The sequence below is a fragment of the Carassius gibelio genome, chromosome B8 (genome assembly GCF_023724105.1).
Source record: "Carassius gibelio isolate Cgi1373 ecotype wild population from Czech Republic chromosome B8, carGib1.2-hapl.c, whole genome shotgun sequence".
NCBI lineage: Eukaryota > Metazoa > Chordata > Actinopteri > Cypriniformes > Cyprinidae > Carassius > Carassius gibelio.
In genome coordinates, this window is record NC_068403.1 from 8,022,103 (window position 1) to 8,048,402 (window position 26,300).

General features: G+C 39.1%; 1 protein-coding gene across 1 annotated transcript; it reads left to right on the forward strand.

Moving 5' to 3' along the window:
- Positions 1-14,149: 14,149 nt before the first annotated feature.
- Positions 14,150-25,908, forward strand: lonrf1l (LON peptidase N-terminal domain and ring finger 1, like). Its single transcript, XM_052563855.1, has 12 exons — positions 14,150-14,956; positions 16,415-16,530; positions 17,005-17,127; positions 18,474-18,674; positions 18,768-18,993; positions 19,344-19,452; positions 20,480-20,594; positions 21,063-21,184; positions 21,518-21,676; positions 21,768-21,930; positions 22,892-23,044; positions 24,420-25,908. The coding sequence occupies exons 1-12, from the start codon at positions 14,332-14,334 to the stop codon at positions 24,576-24,578; spliced, it is 2,271 nt and encodes a 756-aa protein (XP_052419815.1). The 5' UTR covers positions 14,150-14,331; the 3' UTR covers positions 24,579-25,908.
- Positions 25,909-26,300: the final 392 nt, after the last annotated feature.

The following is a 26,300-nucleotide window of genomic DNA, read 5'->3' on the forward strand; positions in this document are numbered from 1 at the left end:
TGTTTATAGTTCATTTGGAAGCATTACCTATTCTCTCCAGTGCGCGGCAGCATACACTCACTTAAGTTCATTGCAAGTATTGCACCAGCCATGGCATCGATTGCATTAAGAGGAAATTGCCACTGCCAGAAGTTTCAGTCAGCTGTAGACTGTTAGTGCTTGGTTTCTGCTAAATATCACTTGTTCTAATGATTCCTGAGTGGTTTTAGTTGGTGCGCGTCAATGACGATATGTAAGAGCACTGTTATTATTGATGTTCCTTTGTGACTGTTTCTAATCCCTTATCAATGTCGTGATTCGTGATGACTCATCTTAATGCATTTAGCAGACACTTCTTGACCAAAATGACAAAGTAATTAACTGCGACTGTTTTGTAAACACTAGATTGTAACGAGATGTTCAATGTACACAAACGTTTCCAACTTTTTTTTTTTTTTAATGTAGGCTAAAGCTGTGTATGTTTAGTTATTTATTTGTAATTTGATTTTAGCCCAATGACACCTACTGTACCAGTTTTGTACCAGGCTGCAAAGTGGAAAAACCAGTTCTAGGGTAGTTAAAGGGTTGGTTCACCCAATCAAAATTGTCATTAATAACTCAACCTAATGTCGTTCCAAACCAGTGAGACCTCCGTTTATCTTCGGAACAAAGTTTAAGATCTTTTAGATTTAGCCTGAGATCTCTCAGTCCCTCCATTGAAGCTGTGTTTATGGTATACTGTCCATGTCCAGAAAGGTAAGAAAAACAAAGTAGTCCATGTGACATCAGAGGGTCAGTTAGACTTTTTTTGAAGCATTGAAAATGCCTTTTGGTCCAAAAATAGCAAAAACTATGACTTTATCCAGCATTGTCTTCTCTTCCGTGTCTGTTGTGAGAGAGTTCCAAACAAAGCTGTTTAGTGATATCCGGTACACGAACGAATCATTCGACGTAACTGGATCGTTTTGAACCAGTTCACCAAATCGAACTGAATCGTTTTAAACCGTTAGCATCTCCAATACGCATTAATCCACAAATGACTTAAGCAGTTTTTTTTTTTTTTTATGTGGCTGACACTTCCTCTGAGTTAAAACAAACCAATATCCCGGAGTAATTAATTTACTCAAACAGTACACTGACTGAACTGCTGTGAAGAGAGAACTGAAGATGAAGAGAAACTTCAGCAGCCAGATTGTCTACACGTGTTCTGCTCTCGCTTCAAGGTTGTGTGGTTCAGAGAGCCGACATCGGTCTTCATCCTGTTGCTCAACAACATCCCCATTGAGAAGAGTGATAGTGAAGCACAACGCAGCAGCAGAATTGGCACAGTGGTGAGATGTTAGTAAGATTTGGGGTTCCCCATCTGTAAATACATGATTGTTAGAACAGTAAGTTTGAATTAAGCGTTGTTTCATGTGTTGTTGACTTGCACGTATGCATTTATTGTGATGCTAACATTTTATACATTATTTTAATCATTTGACATGTTTCTTGTCAGTAAATAAAATATAAATTTTATCCATTCATGTTTTAATTGCTTGACTAAAAACTGATGTATTTACATCAACTGCATAAGTGTATATTCATGTATAGCGACGTCATGACAGAAAATACATTTTGCTGCTTTTACTAAAATGTAATTTTAAGGAAAAAAATGTATATAATTATTGGTTGGCATTTATCATTATTTTTGCATGTAAGTGTTGGGGTGGGCAAAAGATGCAATTCATTATGGGGTTATATTATTATTATTTTTTTTTAGTAGCTATAAAATCATCAATCTTCTCCAAAGGTGAGATCTTCGAGCAGCTGTTTGACGTGTGCAGACATTGCTGAGAGAAACTGTACTGGACCGTTGAGTTAGTGGGGTATAAGGGGGGTAGTGCACCTGTACCTCTTTTATTATTATTGCCAAACTTATTAAATAAAAGATCAGGGTAAGACGGTTGTATCTAACAATCAAAACGCCATAAAACAGTAAATATTTAATGTTTTCATCATAGTATGACATACTATACAAGAAAAATAAATTCACAAAATAATTGAGAAAATATTCTAGCTCTAATATTCTAATTCTATAAAAAAACAAATTAGTGGAGTTAAAAATATTAAAAACTTAAGTTAACAGTATTGACTAGACTTAAATCTTCATTATCAAGATACTTAAAAATACATTAATTAAACCGATCACTCGTATCTTAAGTTTTTACGCTCCTTTTAACTTTGTAGGTCACATGATCAACATAGCGGATGATGATATCCAAATCGCATTAATGCTTCATACACAAATACACATTCAGGCTGTAAAGTATGTACTCTTTTTATCGCTGGTTAAATTAGTTCTTATTGAAATTAAGTGCCTAATTTAAAGGGTATGCGGTTTCGAATGCAGCCCGACAAAATCTCGTTTGACATCTCGTGTGGTTCTGTGTGATTTGGACAACTTCAAGTTACGCCTCTTTCGTCAAGTTACGCCCACTTCCAAGTTACGCCCCTGTCTTGCAGTCCATAGACATGTCTACAGTCGTGGCCAAAAGTTTTGAGAATTACGTAAATATTGGAAATTGGAAAAGTTGCTGCTTAAAGCTGCAGTAGGGAACTTTTGACGCTCTAGCAGTTAATAAACAGAACTGCTTGTGTCTTGCGGAAGAACATTGTAGCCGGAACTACTTCTCTTTGTTTATGTCTATGAAGAATCTCAAAGGTACTGGGTTACTCCGCCACGGTACCCCCGAAGCAATCTAAAATAGTCAGAATATAAACACTTATTATAGGTGCACCCTTGTGATTCAGGACAAGCTAAAAACACGGTTTGGAAAATGGATTCATGGTGTACTCGCTTATTATGTTCATTTTTCTACATTTTGAACACAAACAAAGTTACGGACCGCAGCTCTGATTGGTTGTTTTTTACCGGGACCGCATGACTTTCTGCAAATGGCAATAGGACCACTGGGAGGAGCCAGAGGAGCTTGATTTTTTTCACAGATTTTCTCATTCTACTGTCAGGACATAATGAATAATAAATGTACAAAAAAACAGCTCCCTACAGCACCTTTAAGTTTTTATAATAGCAATTTGCATATACTCCAGAATGTTAGTTCTGAGTGATCAGATGAATTGCATAGTCCTTCTTCGCCATGAAAATTTACTTAATCCCGAAAAAAAACTTTCCACTGCATTTCATGTCATTAAAGGACCTGCTGAGATCATTTCAGTAATCATCTTGTTAACTCAGGTGAGAATGTTGACGAGCACAAGGCTGGAGATCATAATGTCAGGCTGATTGGGTTAGAATGGCAGACTTGACATGTTAAAAGGAGGGTGATGCTTAAAATCATTGTTCTTCCATTGTTAACCATGTTGAGCTGCAAAGAAACGTGCAGCCATCATTGTGTTGCATAAAAATGGCTTCACAGGCAAAGATATTGTGGCTACTAAGATTGCACCTAAATCAACAATTTATAGGTTCATCAAGAACTTCAAGGAAAGAGGTTCAATTCTTGTAAAGAAAGCTTCAAGGCGTCCAAGAAAGTCCAGCAAGCGCCAGGATCGTCTCCTAAAGAGGATTCAGCTGCGGGATCGGAGTGCCACCAGTGCAGAGCTTGCTCAGGAAAGGCAGCAGGCAGGTGTGAGCCCAAGTGGCAGCAAATGAGCCACTTCTCTCCAAAAAAAACATCAGGGAGAAATTGATCTTCTGCAGAAAGTATAGGGAATGGACTGCTGAGGACTGGGGCAAAGTCATATTCTCCCATGGACCCCCTTTCCGATTGTTTGGGGCATCTGGAAAAAGGCTTGTCCAGAGAAGAAAAGGTGAATGCTACCATCAGTCCTGTGTCATGCCAACAGTAAAGCATCCCGACACCATTCATGTGTGGCGTTGCTTCTCATCCAAAGGAGTGGGCTCACTCACAATTCTGCCTAAAAACACAGCCATGAATAAAGAATGTTACCAAAACACCCTCCAACAGCAACTTCTTCCAACAATCCAACAACAGTTTGGTGAAGAACAATGCAGTTTCCAGCATGATGGAGCACCGTGCCATAAGGCAAAAGTGATAACTAAGTGGCTCGGGGACCAGAATGTCGAAATTTTGGGTCAGTGGCCTGGAAACTCCCCAGATCTTAATCCCATTGAGAACTTGTGCAATCCTCAAATGGCGGGTGGACAAACAAAAACCCACTATTTCTGACAAACTCCAAGAAGTGATTATGAAAGAATGGGATGCTATCAGTCAGGATTTGGCCCAGAAGTTGACTGAGAGCATGCTCAGTCGAATTGCAGAGGTCCTGAACAAGAAGGGCCAACACTGCAAATACTGACTCTTTGCATAAACGTCATTGTGATGCCCACTAAAAGTGTTATCACATTTGTGGTAGTTTCTGAAATTTGAAAATGAATGTTTTCGAATATTTGTTCAGAGGTAATTTACCTGGTTCCACCATCCTTTGACTAGGACGTTATATAGAGGAGTAATTGTGGAGTTCGCCAGCAGGGGGTAGTGTGGCATTTATTGTGCTCCACGGGGCTTTACGTCAGTTTTGTCCGCTTTGCGATTTTCCTCTTTCTGCTGAGCGAGACGAAAAACGGACGCAGAGTTTGCCTGGTCTCATTTATTTCTCCTGTTTTCAGAGAGAGCATATAAGCTGTTTATGTGGTGCCAGCCGGTACCTGTAACAGTTTATTGGGGGCTCGTCCGGGATCACTCCCACCGTGTGGCCGGAAGCTGATCCAGTGATACTGCAACCTTGGACCAAAAGTGACCTGATGTAACCAGCGAGCTGCAGCCAGCGGAAAAAGATCTCCAGATACCATCGATGCCGTCTATGGATGAAGAGGTTACCTGTAATGAATGAAGACTAATGACTGTGCTGTGCTAAAATCAACACCCATCAAGAACAGAGCGTGAATTGTGATCCTGGGCTCTCGTGACCAAGTGCGAGGAATTGGGAAGCAGTATGGCGGATGGTGAGAGGAAAAGGTTGGTGTGGGCCATCAAAAAGACTCTTCTCACTCTCTCTGTAGATGAACTGTTCCAGATTGCCAAGTCAGTGGGTCCAGTGCCAGGAATTGACGAGTCTCGCGTCAAGTTGACTGATGAGGAGGGTTGTTTTGAGTACATTTGCAGTTTCATGTCCAGTGAGCCTTTACTGGAGTTAGAGGATTCTGGGATGGCACACTTATTAAACTTAAGGGAATTAATTGACATAGTCATTCAGGGTCGTGCTTCACAAGTTGCTGTAGCAATTGATGTATCTGGCAGCGGGGATGCAAGTCATGGTAATGTTAACCCAACTGATGATAGTGATACTACCGATATTGGGATTACTAATTCAACTCACATGACACTATCTACGGCTAGTGACACACATGACACAGAGCTGCAGAAAATACTTCCTAGTTATGAGGAGCTGAGTAAGAAAAGTATGCAGTGCAAACACACACCCACTCCACAGTCTGTACCTCAGTCATCTGTAAAGATAGGATACACCACACAGAGTAGTAAAGTAGCAGGCAGCAGAGGCTTAAGTGAACACACGACACCATTAACACATGACAAGTTGTTCTCCTTAAAAGAGTTGTCTTACCTTCATCGCAGGGAACTGAAGATCCAGGGGGGTCAGATTGGGGACCAGGGGTCAGATCTAAGCTATAACAGTGTCTGTCGGCAGATGGAAGACGGTTTAAAGGAACAGTTCAGTGATGCAGAGGTTGTAAGAGCCGTCCTCAAAGTCATCAAGCCAGGAACTTTTAAAGACATGTTGATGAATAAGGATGATCTAACTATAGAAGAGCTAAAAGCGTTCCTCCACTCCCACCTGGGTGAGCAAAGTAATACCGAGCTGTTCCAGGAGCTCATGTGCACCAAACAAAAAGACAATGAGACACCCCAACAGTTCCTATACCGAGTTATAGGACTTAAGCAGAAGATCATGCTGGCCTCCAAACATGCTGACACAGATGTCAAGTATAGTGCAAGCACAGTGCAGGATGTGTTTCTCCACACCGTATATCAGGGCCTAGGTCATAAACATGATGATGTCCGCAGAGAGCTGAAGCCATTGCTTGGGGACCCCAGAGTATCGGATGAGACAATCTTAAAACAGATGAAGAAAGTGATGTGTGATGAAAGTGAAAGGCAGCGAAGGCTAGGTCCCGCCACCCGTCAAAGACTAACAAATGTGCACAGTGCTCAGTCTGAAGTTAATGCTGCACAGTGTCCTAGTGTAAAGGAGAAGGTGCCAAAAACAGATGTGATCCAGCAGTTAACAGAGAAACTTGAACAGCTTACAAGTACAGTTGAGCTCATGAGACAGTCAATGCAGACACAGGTTACAGGACAGTTCAGCCACAATGGAAAAGGTAGAGGAGACCGCAGGAGAGAGAAACCATATGGCTGTGACAAGTGTGTGGAGCAAAATCGTGCCGACTGCCCTCACTGTTTCCACTGTGGTGAAGAAGGTCACCGGGCAGTGGGCTGTCTAAAGAGACCAACACGGCAGGGAAACTGGAGCCGGTCTCTGCCGAGGGACAAACAGTGACCGGGTCTCAGCAATCGTCCCAATCTGACACTTGTCATACTGATCAACCTGGAATTGAAAGACTGGAAAAAAACAAAATAATGGAAAAGAGACGGAAAGAAACAAACAAGACAACCAATCCTTTCCCTTATGACTTACCTCACAGCAAAGGGGAACATCTAGCCAAACTCATTGGAAGGAAAGCTCTCACCCATTGTAACCTTAATGGATTAGCAGTCAGTGCTCTGTTAGACACTGGTGCTCAAGTGAGTATGATTGATAGAGACTGGAAGAGTAAATATCTACCTGACACTCCTGTTAGGGCACTCAGCGACATTATAGGTGACGAAGACGAGTTAAGGGTGTATGCAGTGAATGGTGACGCCCTCCCTTTTGATGGCTGGGTTGCCCTTACAGTCAATTTGATGGGGAATGAGGACCCTAATCTGTCAATCACTGTGCCTTTTCTTGTCAGCAGTCTTGCTCTGGAGAGACCACTGTTGGGTTTCAACGTGCTGGAAGAGATGATACAAAAACAACCTGAAAAGCTGATTTCAACCCTTGTCGTTCTACTCTGTAATGCCTTGTGTATACCAGCAGAGAAGGCAGAGCTAATGGTGAGCTTCATCCAAGCCAGCAAACCCTCTGTGCAGTGCGGGCTCCTACGGACAGGCAGACAGGACATGGTTATCCCAGCAGGTCAGGTAGCCTGGGTTAAGTGCCAAGTCCCTCCCCTCATGAGTTCATCTGACACAGTCTTCCTATTTGAGCCTGATGATGATAATGTGCAGTTGACAGAACTGGACGTGGGTGAAGGTCTGTTGGAGGTACAAAATCCAAGAAACCCTTATGTAGCTGTACCTGTGGGTAACAACACTAAACATGCAGTAACTCTTCCAAGAAAGACAGCACTTGGTGGCATCCACTGTGTTGAAAAAGTGATCGCAACAGACTCACCTGAAGCACCCGAGCCCACAGTGACTGTTAACAGTGCCGTATCAACACCTGTTGACGCCCATCCATCATCATGGCAACCTCCCATCAACCTCAGTCACCTTGATGATAAACAAAGGGAAAAAGTCAACAAAATGCTGTGTGAAGAAGCCGGGGCTTTCGCACGTGACGGCGATGATATTGGATGCATACCAAGCTTACAAATGTCGATTACCCTCACAGATGAGATTCCTGTACAGAGAGCATACTCAGCAGTCCCGAAGCCACTGTTTAAAGAGGTAAAGGAGTATGTGCAGGAGCTGCTGATGAGAGGCTGGATTGTTAAATCTAAGTCCCCTTATGCTGCCCCAGTTGTCTGTGTTAGGAAGAAGGATGGCAGCCTACGTCTTTGTATCGATTATCGGCTACTGAACAAAAAGACTGTGCCTGATCGACATCCACTACCCAGAATACAAGACCTGACAGACACACTGGGGGGCTACACCTGGTTTAGCATCCTAGACCAGGGTAAAGCTTACCATCAGGGTTTCATCGCCGAGGGTTCACGTCACCTTACTGCCTTCGTCACACCGTGGGGCCTCTACGAATGGGTCCGTATCCCATTCGGACTCTCAAATGCCCCAGCAGCATTTCAGCGGAGCATGGAGGAGGTGCTAGGCCCCCTCAGGGATGAATGTTGCATCCCTTATCTGGATGACGTGCTCTGTTACGCGAGAACATTCGATGAACATGTGGAGGCCCTCCGCAAAGTGCTCCAGGCTCTTCAACATCACGGAGTAAAACTGAGACCTGAAAAGTGTGAGCTTTTCAGACACGAAGTCAGATACGTGGGGCGCCTTGTGTCAGCTGATGGTATCAAGATAGATCCACGGGACCTTGAAGCAGTCAAAACCTTGACAAGCAAGACACCACAGACAGTTGGCGAAGTAAGGAAACTGACCGGCTTCTTGGGATATTATCGCTCCTACATCCAGGATTTTTCCAGGATCGCGAAGCCAATCTATGAGCTTCTCCAAACTAAATCGGGGAAAGCCCAGATTTCAACATGTGGGAAAACCACCAAACGCCCACAGCTGCCTTCACGACAGCCTGTTGACTGGACCACTCAACATCAGGAAGCTTTAGAGCAATTGGTCACTCTCCTTATAACCCCACCTGTCTTAGCGTATCCTGATTTCAGCCTACCTTTCACGCTGCATACAGACGCCTCAGACCAGGGCCTGGGGGCTGTCCTCTATCAGCGCCAGAATGGGAAGCTAAGAGTCATTGGCTATGGCTCGAGGACTTTGACACCTGCTGAACGTAACTACCACCTGCACAGTGGAAAACTGGAGTTCCTCGCATTGAAATGGGCTGTGTGTGAAAAATTCCGGGACTACCTGTACTACGCTCCCCATTTCACTGTGTACACGGACAACAACCCACTGACCTATATCATGAGTACAGCAAAACTCAATGCTGTTGGCCATCGGTGGGTGGGAGAACTCTCAGATTTCCAGTTCGACATCAGGTATAGACCTGGAAAATCAAATGTTGATGCAGACACACTCTCTCGGCTCCCCTTGGACATGGGGAAATATGAGGTGGCTTGTACAGAGGAGTTCTCGAACGAGGCAGTGCGTGCCACATGGGATGGGAGTCAGGCTGCAGAACGGAAGGATGTGGCCTGGATTGCAGCACTTAACATGTGTTCACTGGATTCTCCACCACAACCTCATTGTCACCTGCCAGCTATCAGCCATGATGATCTTGTTAAGGCTCAAAGAGAGGATCAAGCCATAGGCAAGATTATAGAGTTAAAGGAGTCAAACACAAAACTGACAGATGACATACGCAGAACTGTAAGTGGAGCCACCAGAAAGCTGCTGCATGAGTGGAGTAAGTTGCAACTTGAATATGGCCTCCTTTACAGAAGGACGATCCAGGTAAAGCAGTTAGTCCTCCCTTTGAAATACAGGCCGATTGCTCTGAAGTGCCTACACAATGAGATGGGTCATGTAGGCACAGAAAGAGTGCTCCATCTTGCTCGGGAACGATTTTACTGGCCCTTTGTGGCTAAAGAAATTGAAGACTATGTCACCCAAAGATGTCCCTGTATCAAGTCTAAGAAACCCACAACACACACGAGAGCTCCTATGGGCAGCATCACATCTAACTTCCCTTTAGAGCTTGTGTGTATTGACTATTTGCATCTGGAAACCAGCTGTGGGGGATATGAATATATTCTAGTAGTGCTTGATCATTTCACTAGATTTGCCCAGGCATATCCCACAAAGAACAAGAGTGGGAAAACAGCTGCTGAGCGCATCTTCAATGATTTCATACCCCGGTTTGGATATCCATCCAAACTACATCATGACCAGGGTCGTGAATTTGAGAACAAACTGTTCCAATCATTACAGCAGTTGTCAGGGGTTAGCCACTCGCGGACGTCACCTTATCACCCACAAGGCAATCCAGCTGAGCGCCTGAACCGCACCATTCTCCAGATGTTAAGAACATTGACTGATAGTGAGAAACTACGGTGGAAGGATCACCTCCCGCATGTTATACATGCATACAATTGCACCAGACATGAGTCAACCGGCTACTCACCGTTTTTCCTTCTCTACGGACGTCACCCACATCTCCCAGTCGACTTGCTGTTTGGATTGGTCGGAGAAAGAGAATCATATTCACCTACAGGATTTGCTGAAAAATGGGCTAAAAAGATGTCAGAAGCCTACCGCATTGCTGGCGAGAATAGCAAAAAGTCCAGTGCAAGGGGAAAATTGACGTATGACAAGAAAGCAAGGGGGGTTGTACTGCAACCAGGAGACAGAGTTCTGGTCCGGAACCTCAGTGAACGTGGAGGGCCGGGAAAATTAAGGGCATACTGGGAGAAGACTGTATACATAGTCGAACGTCAACTCGCTGAGAACCCAGTGTACATTGTCTGCCCTGAAACTGGAGACGAAAAGAAAAGCAGGACACTGCACCGTAATCTCCTTTTGCTGGTGAATGACTTACCTGTCGATGTCACTCCATCTGACACCAGATCTATTCCTGAGAAGAAAACACATAACAGACAAAACCAAGAGAGAATGACAGACACCCAAAGACGAGCAGACACCAGTGATGACAGTGAAAATGATTCAGATAATGATTCTGGCTCGGGATACTGGTTAAGGAGACCGACTGAAAGGATAGAGGAAAGACCTGTTACTTACCAGGAGCAACTCACCAGGCATCCAGAGATTCGGGGGTCAGAACCATCACCTGTAAGGAGAGAAAATAATACTGTACCTGAACACTTACCAGATCCTACTGGTGAAAACCAACCTTTACTCACTGTACCTGTGGAAGGGGAGGAAAACAATGGGCAACAAGACTGTGACTCAGAAGCTCGACCTTTGACTCCTCCTGTAGATCACACTCAGTCAGACTTCAGAAGGTCAGCTCGGGAGAAAAGGCCACGTCGTTTTCTCACATATGAGTCATTAGGTGAGCCATCAGTCCAGACGCACGCCACAGTTAACTCAGTGCCTGGATACACCGCACCCTATATACCTGTCATAGAAGCATCACATCACACTACACATGCACCCTCAATCTTTCCATACATCCCGCCTCTTTGTATGCCATATTCACACCCACTCCTTTACTCCCAGACAGCATACATGCCATACCCTTACCAAGCACCAGCCACATACATTCCACCTACTATGCTTGTTTGTTGAATAGAGGTTTGAGAATCAAGGTTAAAGATTGAAAAATAGTTAAACTGTTTTGAGATAAAGATTTTTGGAAATGTCGGGAGCCATTCTTCTCTGTCAGGGAGCGTGTGATGCCCACTAAAAGTGTTATCACATTTGTGGTAGTTTCTGAAATTTGAAAATGAATGTTTTCGAATATTTGTTCAGAGGTAATTTACCTGGTTCCACCATCCTTTGACTAGGACGTTATATAGAGGAGTAATTGTGGAGTTCGCCAGCAGGGGGTAGTGTGGCATTTATTGTGCTCCACGGGGCTTTACGTCAGTTTTGTCCGCTTTGCGATTTTCCTCTTTCTGCTGAGCGAGACGAAAAACGGACGCAGAGTTTGCCTGGTCTCATTTATTTCTCCTGTTTTCAGAGAGAGCATATAAGCTGTTTATGTGGTGCCAGCCGGTACCTGTAACATCATGTAATTGTCGATAAAAGCCTTTGAAACGTATGAAGTGCTTGTAATTTATATTTCAGTACATCACAGAAACAACTGAAACAAATATCTAAAAGCAGTTTAGCAGCAAACTTTTTGAAAACTAATATTTATGTAATTCTCAAAACTTTTGGCCACGTCTGTATTTTGCAGTCTGCAGACAGACCCTTCTCCATCTGGGACGCAAAGGCACCTTTTTCCATCTTTGACCACAAGATGTCATTAGTGTGTAAATTGTTAAAAAGCTTCGAGAAATGAACCTTTTTTACAGTACAGTTGAGCGGAAAGCCTCGGTGCTGAAAAGCTTCATTTCACCATCACTACTTTTTCCTTTTAAAGAGGAATACCTGAAGTACAGTATTGAAAAGAGAAATGTATCTCGTGATTTTCTATAACACAATTTCATATTGGACATACCTGTCTGAGTACTCTAGATATTTTTCTAAAGTTTGCATGCCTGCATCTCTAGATGTATTCAAGATTGATGAATTATAATTCTTATTAAACTTTCCTTTTGAAATCTTAACCAAAGAAAAAAAAAAAAAAAAAAAACCAGGGTCTTCTGGTTGAGTTGACATGAAATTACTCTATTATTTAGCCTTAAATATAATGAATAACAATCCAAAGTGAAATCATTTTATATAATTACATAACATGTTAAGTTATAAAATTATTTATTTTATATGGTCTCAAAGTTATCCAGTTAAACTAGTATTCACTAGCTAGGACAACGCCACAAACCAGCTATTCAACTGGGGAAGAGTAGAAAGAGGATGAAGGGGTCGAGGGAATGGGATGATGGTCAGGTTGATCAGGGCATCTTGAATTGATGGCTCAGGGAGACTCAGGGTGGGGGTAGCCTACCATCTCTAGCGTATATTTAGGCCAGACAATGAGGACCCCCTGATACAACCTGATAGAAATATAATGTGGGATAAGGTTGGCTGAATGGATGAGAAAGGGAGGGAAGGGTGTGTTCGAGAGAACGATACTAGCAGAGCGGTGTGAGGTGGCCCGGTATATATGGAGGTTTGAGGCGTGGCCCTGCTCCCAAACTTTAGTTAACCTCACTTGACTCCATTTATTTTTATGATGGAATACGCAACATTATCAAGGATTATTAAACATATCAGACATATGCATTTATTATTCTTGCCCACACAGATTTACAAACCATGCCCAACCTTCTGTTGAATGTAAACCTGACACACACGTCAACAGCAGCAGTAAAACACAAAGGTGTTCCATGCCTTGTTCGGCGTTCTTTAAGCTTTATTAGCATCAATATTATTTATCAATTATTTTTTTAACAATAAATGATCCTGCAACATATTAAACTGAAACCACTCTTTTATCTGAAAACCCAAAAATATAAACTATTTTACAAAAATCAGCAAACTGAAGCAAAAGTGGAAACAAAGCTCATCTCCAATCACCTGTCAGCAGAATAGGATTGGAGAGATGGAAAAGGAGAAAATCAAAAGAGCTTCAAAGTGGAGATGTAACCTACTAAAATACAGGCTATTCGAACCATATTTAGTATAATTAGTATAGGAATACTTGTTTTTTTTTATTACAGCCCGTAATAATTAATACATTACAAAAAATAACGCAAAAAGAAGTTAACTCCACTCTACAGCGTCACGCGCCTTCTTTTTGAACGCGATTTCCTCCAATGAGAGCGAGGAGGGGGCGGGACATTTAGCAAATTACGCTGCAACACTTACTGCACTGGTTGGCTATTATCTGCGAGCAAACAGACTGTCATTCAGTGCATTGGATGTAGTGAATGGAGGCCACACCGACTTTATTAATTTGTTTTTATTGACATTCCTGTCTATTTTTTTGTAGTGATGCCCCAATTCTATCAATATCCTGTCTTAACGTGTGAAAAACGGACTTTACTAACTCTATTAAAAATGAACTTCATCAAATTGTTAAAAGTAATTTAAACAGCAAAAATCTAGAATTAAAAAAAGGCAATAATACAGTTTTATTGCAATGAACACAAATTGCAGATACATAAACTTATATCACATACTTTTTTATAGCGAGCATTAGAACACGTTCTTTACAAGGTGGTGAAGACAAAATTATTTCCTCACGATAAATGGCACTCTGATCTATGGGCAACTGATGCTTTGTAAGGGAAAAATGCTATCAGACTTATCTTGTGTAATATGGAATTACGTATGTGCATTGACCTATATAATCATGACATTCCGACAGCCTTAACACCCTTGAGTAACATTGATCCAGACGTCCAACCTATATTTTAAGCACACAGGCAACACAAATACACCACTGACACTGGAAACTATTTTTTAGTAATTAAAAAAAGAAGCGTTGAGGATCGTGTAATTTTGCCTTTCTGCATTAAAATGCGCAGGACAACAGTACTAACACGATGATAGCAAGCTGACATTTTTGCATCCATGCATTCTTTTATAGCAGCCTTTGCTCTCCATAGTGCCGAGCGCAAGTTATAAAACTCAAGAGTTTTGTGTTTCGTAATGCGCCTCGGCAGCCAATAGACGCGCTCGCTGATGCACACGTGATGTTATTTTTACGTAACTCGCGGACAAAACCACTGTATGTTCAGGACCGCGAGTTAATACGTTCTTCTGTACCGAGAACTGTAATAGGAATGCTTTGACATTTTTATTTATTTATTATTTTGGCGGGGCGTATCTGTGAATGTCACTCGCGAGCATGTCGTTGCGAAGACTAGACCAAGAATATGCTTTGGAGGAAAGGGGAAGGTTTTTTATAGCACCAGAAACAGAAGGCGTCTGGGACGAGGAAGACCATGTTGATCACCGTCAACTAGTTTTATCGAAAGCTGATGCTTTAGCGTCGGAAAATCGTCTCAAAGAGGCTGTCGATATGTTTTCTATGGCTCTCCGGTGTGGCCCAGTCCGGCCGGACCAGCTGAGCAGTTTAGTCGGATGCGTTCTGCGTAACTTCAAGAAGAAATCAGAAGAGTCCTCAGCGAAAAGTGAGCCAAACTGGACACAGGATTGTGAATTTGACTGCCCTGGCTGCCATAGTTTCTTAGCCGAGCCCGTGACGGTGATATGTGGACATACGTATTGTAAGAGATGTATACAGCATGGCACTCTTTCCAAATGCAAACTATGCAGTGAAGACATTAGGAGGAGGCCTGGGGATCCCCGAGTGAATGTGATCCTTTCTGGACTTTTAGAAAAGTGGTTCCCTGAAGACGTGAAAATAGCTAAATGTATAGGGGAAGCTGAAAGCCTGTTGAAAACTAAACACTACGACGATGCTATTGCACTAACGAGTCATTTATTAGAATCTGGTAAGTTCACATCCGTGTCTGTGTCTAAATATATTTACTAACCTGGCAATAATAGTAACTAGGTCACAACACGTCTTATATTGTTATTTAAGAGGGTCCGAGGGGGGACAGGGTTCCTATGACCAACAATTGGATTGACAGCTGTAACTTATGTATAAGCCCTGCCCTCAGCTATCATGTAACTGGCGAGTGCATGTATTACAAAACGCGCTCGCGTGGCGCGTGCGCACTCTGCACGCGTTGTGTAAGGCAGGTCGTGACACAGGGTGTTTTGTAATCTGAGGCAAACTGAGTTTGATAAAAACAAGTAGAGCAGTATGTAATAGCCACAATGTTCAGGTGTTTGGTGTTTATTCAACAGAGAGATGCCTAAGGGCTGTCTAATATTCTGTTATGTGGCCTAAATTCTAAAAATGCATTGTTGCATTTGTTAAACAACAGCTGGAATTTAAATATGCTACAATCAGGATAACATTTTTTCAATAAGTCAATTGAGAGATTTTACTCATTGCATGTTGTTACTAGTAATATTATTGTTAAATCTAATATTATTTTAATTCATAAGGGCTATTATTCAATAATGTTGTAAATTACATGTATATTTCAGACATTTTTACTTTTCATTAGAACTTATAGGCACAATGAATGAAATCATTCAGTTTGATTTCAGAGTGTTGCTATTATAATATGTTTAATTAATTTAAATATGTAAATATTATTATGCCTGTATATAAGTTATAGAACAAATGTACCTTTATGATGAATCTCTTTCACTGGGATTCTGCTTTGTCTGTTATCGGTTATTCAGTTATTTAACTAAATAAAATTTGTCAAAGCACAATTTTAATAGACTTTACTGTACATTAAAGACACTAATATTAACAAGAATGATATCAAAAGGCACTTATACGTTCTGTGATAGTTTAGCCAAGGGGACTTCTTGCCCCACGGTGTTTTATTTGTGCTGTTGATTCATGATAATCTATCACCATATCATCTTTGTAACAAGTTACATAATGGCTACATAATGTCAGAACCTTCTGGTCATTCTACACAACAATTGGGACACTTCCTCTTTGATAACCCTCTGGCACATGTATTCTTGATGCGTATCTTGATGAAAGTGGTGGTTCAGATCCATAAAGTCCCTTAATGTATCCCATAGAGTCAGTGTAATAATCAGATTGCGGCAGTCTCCTCTCTTCTGGTGTGTCCTCATTTGCCCTTTTGAAAAAAGGCAGTCCTGCTGCAGTGTCAGATCCTCTCTCCCTTTATTCCTGTGGCATTTCAGTGCATGAATGTCTCTCCTTGATGTGCTGATCTTACACATTTACACTATGCCATCTGAAGTATTGTAATAATATCATTATGCTTGTCAGACAGACTTAATTAAGTGGTAGTTAGAGCTGTGCTTTTGCGTTTTTTCATGGTCTCTCACTGATTCTCTCTGTCTCTCAGACTCTATTAATGTGTGGGTGCGGGTGTGCCATGCCGAGGCTCACAGAGGACTGAAGCAGTACCGTCAGGCTTTAGAAAACTGGGAGTCCTGCCTGATTGCTTCCCCATCCCCAGAGGTACGTCGATGAACACGTACTGCCACAGATGACTAATTTACAGTACATCGGCATGCTTTTACAATATCAATATTTTCCAAATAGAGAATGTTACCATGTTGACATTTTTCATATTTCAGACAGATTTCAAACCAAAAATGATAATTATGTCACAGAAAAGGGCTATCCATATTATTTAGTCCTGCTTTTTTGTAGATTCTTGACCAGGGGATGCAGCTGAGTTAAACACATGATTAAGGTATAAAGCATGTTTGCCAAGCTGACAAGTGAGATAAGGAGATCTAGACAGGTAGGGATAAGGCAGAGATGTGGGTCACTCAAGTGTGTATTTATCTCAGTCTCTAGCTCTGTTATTAGCCTTGAGACCATTAACATGACTAGACTCTCAGTCCCATTCGAGTCAGATTAACCCCCAAAACAGGATCTGTGCTACTGGAAGCTAAATTCACTCTGATCTGTCGCTCTCTCTTGCAGGGATACTTCCGGAAAGCAAAAATTCTCCAAGAGATGGGTCATGTAGATGACTCTCTGCAGGTCTTCCTTCAGTGTTTGGCATTGGATGAAAACTTCCATCAGGCCAAACAAGAGGTGGAATTGGTGAGATTAATTTCTGCTTTTGTACTTAACTCAGTGGAAAAGATCATAAAAATTGGACATTACATTACCAGCCTGAATTTCAGTAGTCATACTTATTGATATTTTAGAAAACAGACGCCCTCAGATGACTCGTAAAATAAGCTCAAATTTATATTATTTTATTCAATAATATATTTAAATATATTAGTTATTGTTATAAAGTAAATTTAATTTAGATTCATGTTTTATTTATATTTTATTTCCTTTATAATTTGTCTAGTGGAAGTTGTAGAATAGCAAACATTAACATTAAGTCTGTATTGTGCTACTTTGCTGCTTTGGACATCTAATATGATTTTGAATATGAATTTTGGCACACTAGTTATGGTCTAACGATACTCAGTGTTGATTAATAATGTAGTCCAGAGATCAGTGCACTGGAGCCAGAACTGTTCTCTGTTCAAGTTCACTACAGTTTTAGTTATTTGCGTTTTTAAAGGTCAACTTATTGTAATGTGCTGTGGCCAAAATGCTGTTTAGAATAACTTATGGACCATAATTAAATTATGTAAGATTATTATTACTGGTGAAGCCTTGTGACTTTCTGCCTGAGTCTAGAAAGATGAAGAAAGTGTGCTGTGAGCGTTGCATAATGTGTATCTTTCAGAGTGTGTGTGTGTGTGTATGTGTGTTTACAGAAGGCTTAAAACACACTCCCTTATGTAATTAGGTGCTTTTCTTTGGCCTACATTAAGACTGAGAACTATTTTAAAGGAGAAATCATGATCTCTCAATGACATTAACAAAGACTGGTGACTTAAATAACATTTCTGAGGCATAAACACTAGCTAGAGGCGCCTAATTCTTGCAATCTATTTATCTTAATTTGCACAGAATGCAGCAGGATTAGTTGTGGACAACATTCCATTTTAATGGTTCGGCGTTTTAAGATTTTTAAAATGTTTTTGAAAGAAGTTATGCTCATTAAAGCTGCATATTTTAAATCTGTTATAGACTACAGACAGTAATGTTGTGAATTATTATTACAATTTAAAATAACTATTTTCTATTTTAATATAGGTTAAAATGTATTTTCAGCATCATTACTCCAGTCTTCAGTGTCACATGATCCTGGTGCTCAAGAAACATTTCAAGAAAATTCTTTGTGGAAACTGATATTTTTTTTTTTTTCCAGGAAAAATAACATTAAAAAACATTTATTTGAAATATTTTGATGCACCCTTTCTGAATAAGGTTTAAGCTTTTAAATGGTACTGCATATAAGAACGTATATTCTCAGCTATATTTTCTTCTAACCTCTGTTAAACTTCCTGTCTTTGTTCCATTTTTTTGTTCTTCATCTTCAGATCTTGCATGACCTGTTGGCTCCGGCCTGCGATAATGTCAAGGTTGGTTTGAGAGAGACAACCCACAACACTTCATCACACTTGCGCAGTAAAACCCTTGTGTCGGAGGGCAAGGATCGAGACCAGCAGACCCAGTTGCAAGCCCAGCACCAGTCAGACACACAGGCAGCTTCTCCCCAGCAGCCCCCTACAACCTCAGAGGTTTGCTGGTCACCTTTAACACCTTTAGGAATAGATCTCTAAAGACATTAGCGCTTCTTAATACTTTAACACTTCATTTTTCTGTGTCTGCAGAAACCAGGTCGGTGTGAAAGTCTGGAGCGCTCCGGCCTGAGCAGAGCTCACTCCCTTCGTGTTCACGGGATAGCAGGAGGTGTAGAGGAAGGGCTTAAAAGAGTCAGCTCCGCCCCACAATTGGGTGACCCAGATAAAGGCATGCTGCTAAAGAGGAAGCTTTCTGTGTCTGAAGCAGGGCCTGGTGTGGCTTACAGCCACAGGAGTAAATATAAGAAGCAAGTAGGTAAGTTGTCTCGCCTGATAAGAACGTGATGCCAACAAAAGGTTGAAAAGCAACTGTATTGACTGCACATCTGAACATTTTTATGACAGCCAAACTATAATGTAGTTGGTGGTTTTCCAATGACCCTAATAAAGTATTATACAGGGCATCCTTAGACTGATTACTCCACTTTCTGTTCAGGCAACCTAATGATCACTCCGAATAAAAAATATGTGAATTTCTTACTTTCACTGGCACTGTGAGCAGAATGCATTACTATCATCAGCTAAAAAGTGTCTGCAGTTTGAGTTAAAGCCCTAAATAAAGTATGAGTGTCCTCATCCCTCTGCTCTTCAACCTTTCTCCTTCAGCGACTGCCAGTGCAGCTCCTCCTGTTGTTACTGAGGAAACCAAGTCTCATCGAACCCTGCCAAAAGACCTGCTGGACCCAAATGACTTTGAATGCTCTCTCTGTATGAGGTGAGAGAAAAGTGTGTGTTTCTAGAGTCAAAACAACTAAAGGCCTAATAAAGAAGTAAAGGATGAAAGTAAAATTAATCACTGCACTTTTTCTCCTATATAAACTTTAGAATAAATAATATAAAATAAAGATATCTCTTGCAGAGTTCTCAACTATTTTAAATGTATTTACTTTTAATTTTAATTTGTTACAATTTTGTGTAATGTTAATATTTGATTGAATGTGTTTTATAGCAAAATATTTTATAAAAATATATTTTATAAAAAAAAAGATGTTTCTTTAAGAATTCTCAAATATTTTACATATATTTTTTTAAATATAAATTCATATTTTAAATGTTTAAATATGTTTAAATGGTAATATCCTACAATTTAAACATATAATGTAACATTTAAACAAAAATATAACATTTATTTCAGAATTTGTTTCAATCGTTTTAAATTCACTTGATTAAAAAAGTTAATATTTCATATAATGTCAAAATGTGGGTTTTTCTGCTTTGGTATCATTTAGTAGTTGAAACCACAATATTTCTCCTTTATTGATATCAGCTACTGTTAACGTGGTACTGTGAAGACTGTGGCATTAGCCAAAAATACATTGTATAGGTTTTCAAAATTATTTTCTTATGCCAAAAATCATTAGGATATTAAGTATAGATCATCTTCCATGAAAATATTTTGTAAATTTCCTACTTTAAATATATTAAAACTTAATTTTTGATTAGTAATATGCATTGATAAGAACTTTGGACAACTAAAAGTTGATTTTCTCAATATTTTGAGTTTTTTTGCACCCTCAGATTCCAGATTTTCAAATAGTTGTATCTCGGCCAAATATTGTCCAATCCTTACAAACAAATATACATCAATGGAAAGCTTATTTATTCAGCTTTCAGTAGATTTATAAATCTAAATTTTGAAAAATTGACCCTTATGACTGCTTCTGTGGTCCACGTCAGTGAAAGCGTGCTTGTTTTCACCCTGAAATGGTATGGCTCAAGATCATCTCCTGTCTCTTTTCTAGATTATTTTATCAGCCTGTCACGACAACCTGTGGCCACACATTCTGCAAAAACTGTCTGGAGCGCTGTCTAGACCACAATCCCCAGTGCCCTCTCTGCAAAGAAAGCCTAAAAGAGGTTTGTCTCAAAATCACAGACTGTGCATTTGCATGGCATGCAACAATCAAATATTTAAAATAGCATTTGGGGCTCAACAAGGCTTCTTTTTAAATTAGGTTAACTGTATTATTGAAATAAAAGAAATAAAATTGTGTTGTATTTTGTTTTAATAAGTCAAATTTATTTAAGATTTACCACCATCATTTTTATAGTCCAAAATCCTTTTTGCTAAAAATGGTTGCATAGTATCCAAACATTACTGATTTCTTTATAAGGTTAATTTTAACTAATGCTTTCAAGACTATCACAAGTTTCACACTGACTTCAGGCCATTGAGTGATCCTTATTGTTGTGCACTGAGATGATTTGTTTTCATACTTTCAATGACATTTTAAATTATTTGAGCATTAGTAACCAATCCAACTCTTTCTGCATTTCTCTTCTTCTCTTCTCTTCTCTTCCTCCTCTGTTTGGTTCTTCATACAGTATCTTGCCTTCAGAAAGTACACAATCACACAAGTGCTGGATAACATCATTAAACAGTATCTATCCAAGGAACATTCAGAAAGACTGAAGCTGCATACAGAGGAAACAAAAGAGCTCTCAGAGTAAGTTTGCACAACTGCTTCGTTCGTGGCTCATCCAATCAGATTCATCATTTTGTTTTCAAGTGTCACATAATGTGCAGCTGCTTTTGCACTGAACTTAATATTTATTTGCTATGCATAATCTTTTGGTTTCCATCTATCCAGTTCCTAATAAAAGAGAAAACAACACAAAAATGTCATGCCTTTCATTTGTAAAGTATTTAATGAACTTGTGAATTATATTGTTACCGTGATATACAATTACTCGCACTGTAAAATTTCACCTGCTGTTTCTTTGTATCTAATCTGCCAAATGCACTCAATCTGTTCTGTTTGATATTTGTCTTTCCCCAGTTTAACAAAGAATGTGCCCATCTTTGTTTGTACCATGGCCTACCCCACTGTGCCTTGCCCCCTTCATGTGTTTGAGCCACGATACCGTCTCATGATCCGACGCTGCATGGAAACCGGGACACGTCAGTTTGGCATGTGCATCAGCGACCCCCAGAAAGGGTAAGTGTGTGCTTATATGAGATCTCATGGGGACGTGAGCATTAAATCTGTCAGATTGTGTAGCTGACTTTTTATGTTTTGATATATGAAGGTTTGTGGACTACGGCTGCATGCTCCAGATCCGCAGTGTGCATTTCCTCCCAGATGGGCGGTCTGTTGTTGATACAATCGGAGGAAAGAGGTTTCGCGTCCTCTCACGTGGAATGAGAGATGGATACTGTATCGCCACCATCGAGTATCTGGAGGATATGAAAGTACGCACTTCTCATATTTTTTTTAAATTACTGTAATGTAGAGGAATGCAGGATTGCAGTCTTATCTCTATGCTATTGATGAGCAGTCAGGAAAAAAAAAAAGTTAAATTACATTTTATTTAAATTTGTTTACCACAGTTCATTTACCATAGGTTTCTAAGTATTTATTTCAATCTTATAATTGAAAAATGAAGCCAACTAATATTTTTTGTTTTTAATTTGTAATTATATTTAAAAAAAATTCTAAACATTTTTGCTCGGAAAATGTATGGAAACATTTTTTTTTTCTTTTATTATAAAAAAAAAAAAGCCAACTAATAGTGTATTTTGTGTCTTTTTGCATTTATAGTTATAGACTTAACAAAAAAATTTCTAAGAAAGTATGCACCTGTATGGATTTTCTAAATTAATATAATGAAGAGGGATGCAAGAAAAGAATGTCAAATGTCTGTTTATTATTAAAAACAAAATCCTTAAAATAAGGAGAATTATATTTTATTTAAATGTATTTAAATTTAGCATCTTAGTTTTAGTTTTCTAGGTATGAACATTTTTTGTACATTTTTAATGACTATTTATTATTTATTCATTGAATGAAAGACAAATTCTGAAAACATTGTGTATCTGGATGATATGAACGATTTTTAGATTACTGTAATATAGAGGAATGCAGGAAAATATCTGTCTGTGTATAATTATGATAGCATTTTGGGCTCAAATAAGGATAGGATTTTTAAATAAGGTAATTTTATTATTTTTATCATTTTATTTATTTAACTTTTAGGACCATAGTCATTTGAATTTTTTAATAACGGTACTGTAATATAGCAGAATGCAGCCACAGAAATATTGTGTTTGGAAACCACATGTCTTTCTACAGTTTATGCTGACCAGAATTTAAATTAAGCTTAAATATACAGTATTTAAAAGCTGGAATGTTGATCTGTTTTGTGTATTGTAGGTAAATGATGATGAGGATTTGGAGAAGCTACAAGTGTTACATGATCAGGTGTATGACCAGGCTCGTAAATGGTTCCAGAACCTGGAAAATCGCTTCCGGAACCAGATCCTGCAGCATTTTGGGCCCATGCCAGAGAGAGAAGCTGACATCCAGGTATTTCCCGCTCTTTTAATCCCTACTACTGAGAGAAGGTCTGTCTCTCTCCTTTCTCAGCCTTACAGCAGGCTGGATGGTAGGAAGTAGGTCAAAGTGCACTCAGGGTTGCGTTTGCATAAGTGCTGTTACATCATAAATGTGTCAGAAAGAACGGAAGTTGATCTGGCAGATCTCACAAACGCGCACACACTGTCTGGTAAACATATTAGCATGTTGTCCCGAATAGGGATGGCATGCTTTGAATAATAACGGAGGGAGGGTTATGGTTGTGTAAGCTTCATGAACGTAGCTGAGCCTTACATGGTCGATTTGAACGGCCTGTCCTGTGATTTCTGAGTACAAATAGGATTTGTACAGAATGTTCAAGCTAGTTTCGTCAGCATTTAATTTAACTTATTGTTTCTCTTTTACAAAAAGAAAGCATGATGATAAATGGGTCATGTCATGAGGAAATGTCCTTTATTTTTGGGGGGATTAAAGAAAAGTTTGATGTTCTGTGTAACTCAGAACATCTTCTTGATTTGAAAAAGAGCTGTAAAGTCACATCAGTAGTGTTCAGATCAGCCTGGTCATGTTGAGGTAAAAAGTTGAAAGCAGGACTGAATTATACCAGTATCAATTCTAGCCAATACCAAATAAGTTGATAATTATTTGTATAAAAGTATTTGTTTTTTGTTTAGTTTTGTTATGGCTGATATAAATATATATCATATATTATATATATTAACATAATTTTTTATTTTATTTTGAAATTAGCTAAATATTACATTTAAGTGTTTTTAAATTGTTAAAAGATTTTTTTTTTTTTTTTGAGAAATTAACTTGGAGTGAGTATTAGATGCAGTGTTATTATTTTTTGCCTAACTAAAAGTAAAACAAACTATAAAAAATTTGTTCATAAAGAAAAATAAGGCTGAAATAAAATGTAAAAAATAAAGCGAAGATTTAAAAAAAAAAAAATATATAAATATTATATATATATATATATATATATATATATATATATATATATATATATATATATATATATATATATATATATTATATATATATATATATAATAAAAATGACAAAAGCACATAAAATTTATTATAAAAAAAACTAAAATAAAAAATCACATAAAATAATTCTAAAAGCTAGAAATAATACTAAAATAACACAAGACGGCAAAGGTAATCAAGAGGAAACAAGCAGCACAATTATCAGCTCATATACATTTCTAATATCAACAGATCTTCAATATCAGCAGAGAACCGATACAGTACACATATGTTATTCATCTCTAGGATTTGACTGTACTTGTATGTGTAAGTCTTTTAGTACATGAGCTTACTAGACTGTAACACTATTTCTTTATTTCTTTGTTTTCAAGGCAACACCTAATGGTCCAGCATGCTGTTGGTGGCTGCTAGCTGTTCTACCTGTGGATCCACGTTACCAGCTGTCTGTTCTTTCCATGACAACACTAAAAGAGCGACTAGTCAAGATCCAGCACATCCTCACCTACCTGCAGAAACTGTCCAGCGACTAGAGCTTCCAACACAGAACTCTGTTTCCAGCAGCTAATGTCTGTGTCCTTCTGCTGGCCAACATGCAAACACTCTACGGTGCTGACTGATGAAGAACTAATGAGAATTCAAGGAGACTGCACTCAAAGCCCGACACAGATTTCTGTCTGTGGGCTTAGATGTAATTCATGCCGAGAGAGTTAGAACAAAGTGTTTTGCTGTTTCATCTCTTCATCACCATCTGATTTTTCTTTGTCTGGATACTTATTGCTGAATAGCCTGTCCATTCTCATATAGGAGAAACAATCTACTTAACCTCACATTTCCGTCTAATGCCCGTAGCCTCCATACAGTGCTTTGAGGGCAGAAATATCGCTTGGAAGAATTTCAATATTTTCAACATATTCTCGCCATGCTTTGTGTGTTGAAGTGACAGGAAGCATCTGCAAAAACTACATCTTCAAAGTAGATTTTTGGGCACCAAGGTAGAAGGCAAGACCGTTTTGAATATCTTTTTTTTTTCTCTTAATATTCTGGAAAAACAATAGCAGAAATATCGCTTTCGCACAAGAAGTCATTGTCGCACAACAGCTGAGTTGCCTAAGACAGAGAAAACTCTGCCGATGCACCTATATAAATTTTTGTTACTTTTGCTGTAACAGACGTTAATGAAGCTTGCACTGTCCTGTCCTGTCATAGATTTATTTCTGCCAGGGAAATAATTAGGACTTCCAAATATCTCAATTTTTTCATTTCAGACGTATCATTCGTTTGCTGTGGGTTAGTCAAAACAGCAAAATCAGCGTGTGACCATATTGCAAGTGTCTCTGTTAGTTATAAGCTGCTCTTTGTCAAATTCTTTAGACGTCATTTTTAAGAATGATGCTGAGATATTAATGTATTTTATTTGTGTAAACAAAGGGAAACTTGCAATATTTTGACAGATGTAGTCAAGTAAGGAAACAGACTATTGTTGGCTGCAACAGCACCATACTGAAAGAAGACCCAGCAAGCATTCTGCATCTTGACAGTTATGAATGCTCACTCGCTAGCTCATACCTGTGTGGTGCTTGTTGTGTGCAGACTAACTTTTGCCTTATAATACCTTGTTGCGTTCTGCTCCTACAGTATAATGCATCGGCTTGGGTTTTTGCATTCCTGTTGACTGAGAATTAATTCTGTGGTTTAATTTACTCAATTTGCCTCTTGGCCAAAAAAAGTGTGAAAAATGTGTTCGATAATGGCTTTGTTGTATGTAAATCATTTTGTTTTGAAAAATGTTGTTTTTTTACAGCTCCGCTCAAATATTGAAGTTGTCAATTTTCAAATAAAATGCACATCTTTTGAATTGTATCTGTGTCTATAGTAGTATTATTGTTATTATCATTAACGTGATCTCTCTCTCCATTTAATTTGTTTTTCCAAATTCTCCAAAACAATTATTTTGTGGGGTTGTGGGGTGCTGGAGTCTAATTTATTATTATTATTATATGAAAAAATATCATTCTAGATATTCATATAATATTAATATTTTATTATTATAATTAATTTTCTTTTTACTAACAATAATAAGTTATTACAAAAACCACTTGTCTTATGTCTGGTCACAGGGATGCTGGAGCCTAATTTATTATTACATTTTATTATTATTACCATTACTACTACTACTACTACTAGATAATAATGAACAAATAACATGTATTATTATTGCAAAATAATTAACATATAATATTTATTACTATCCT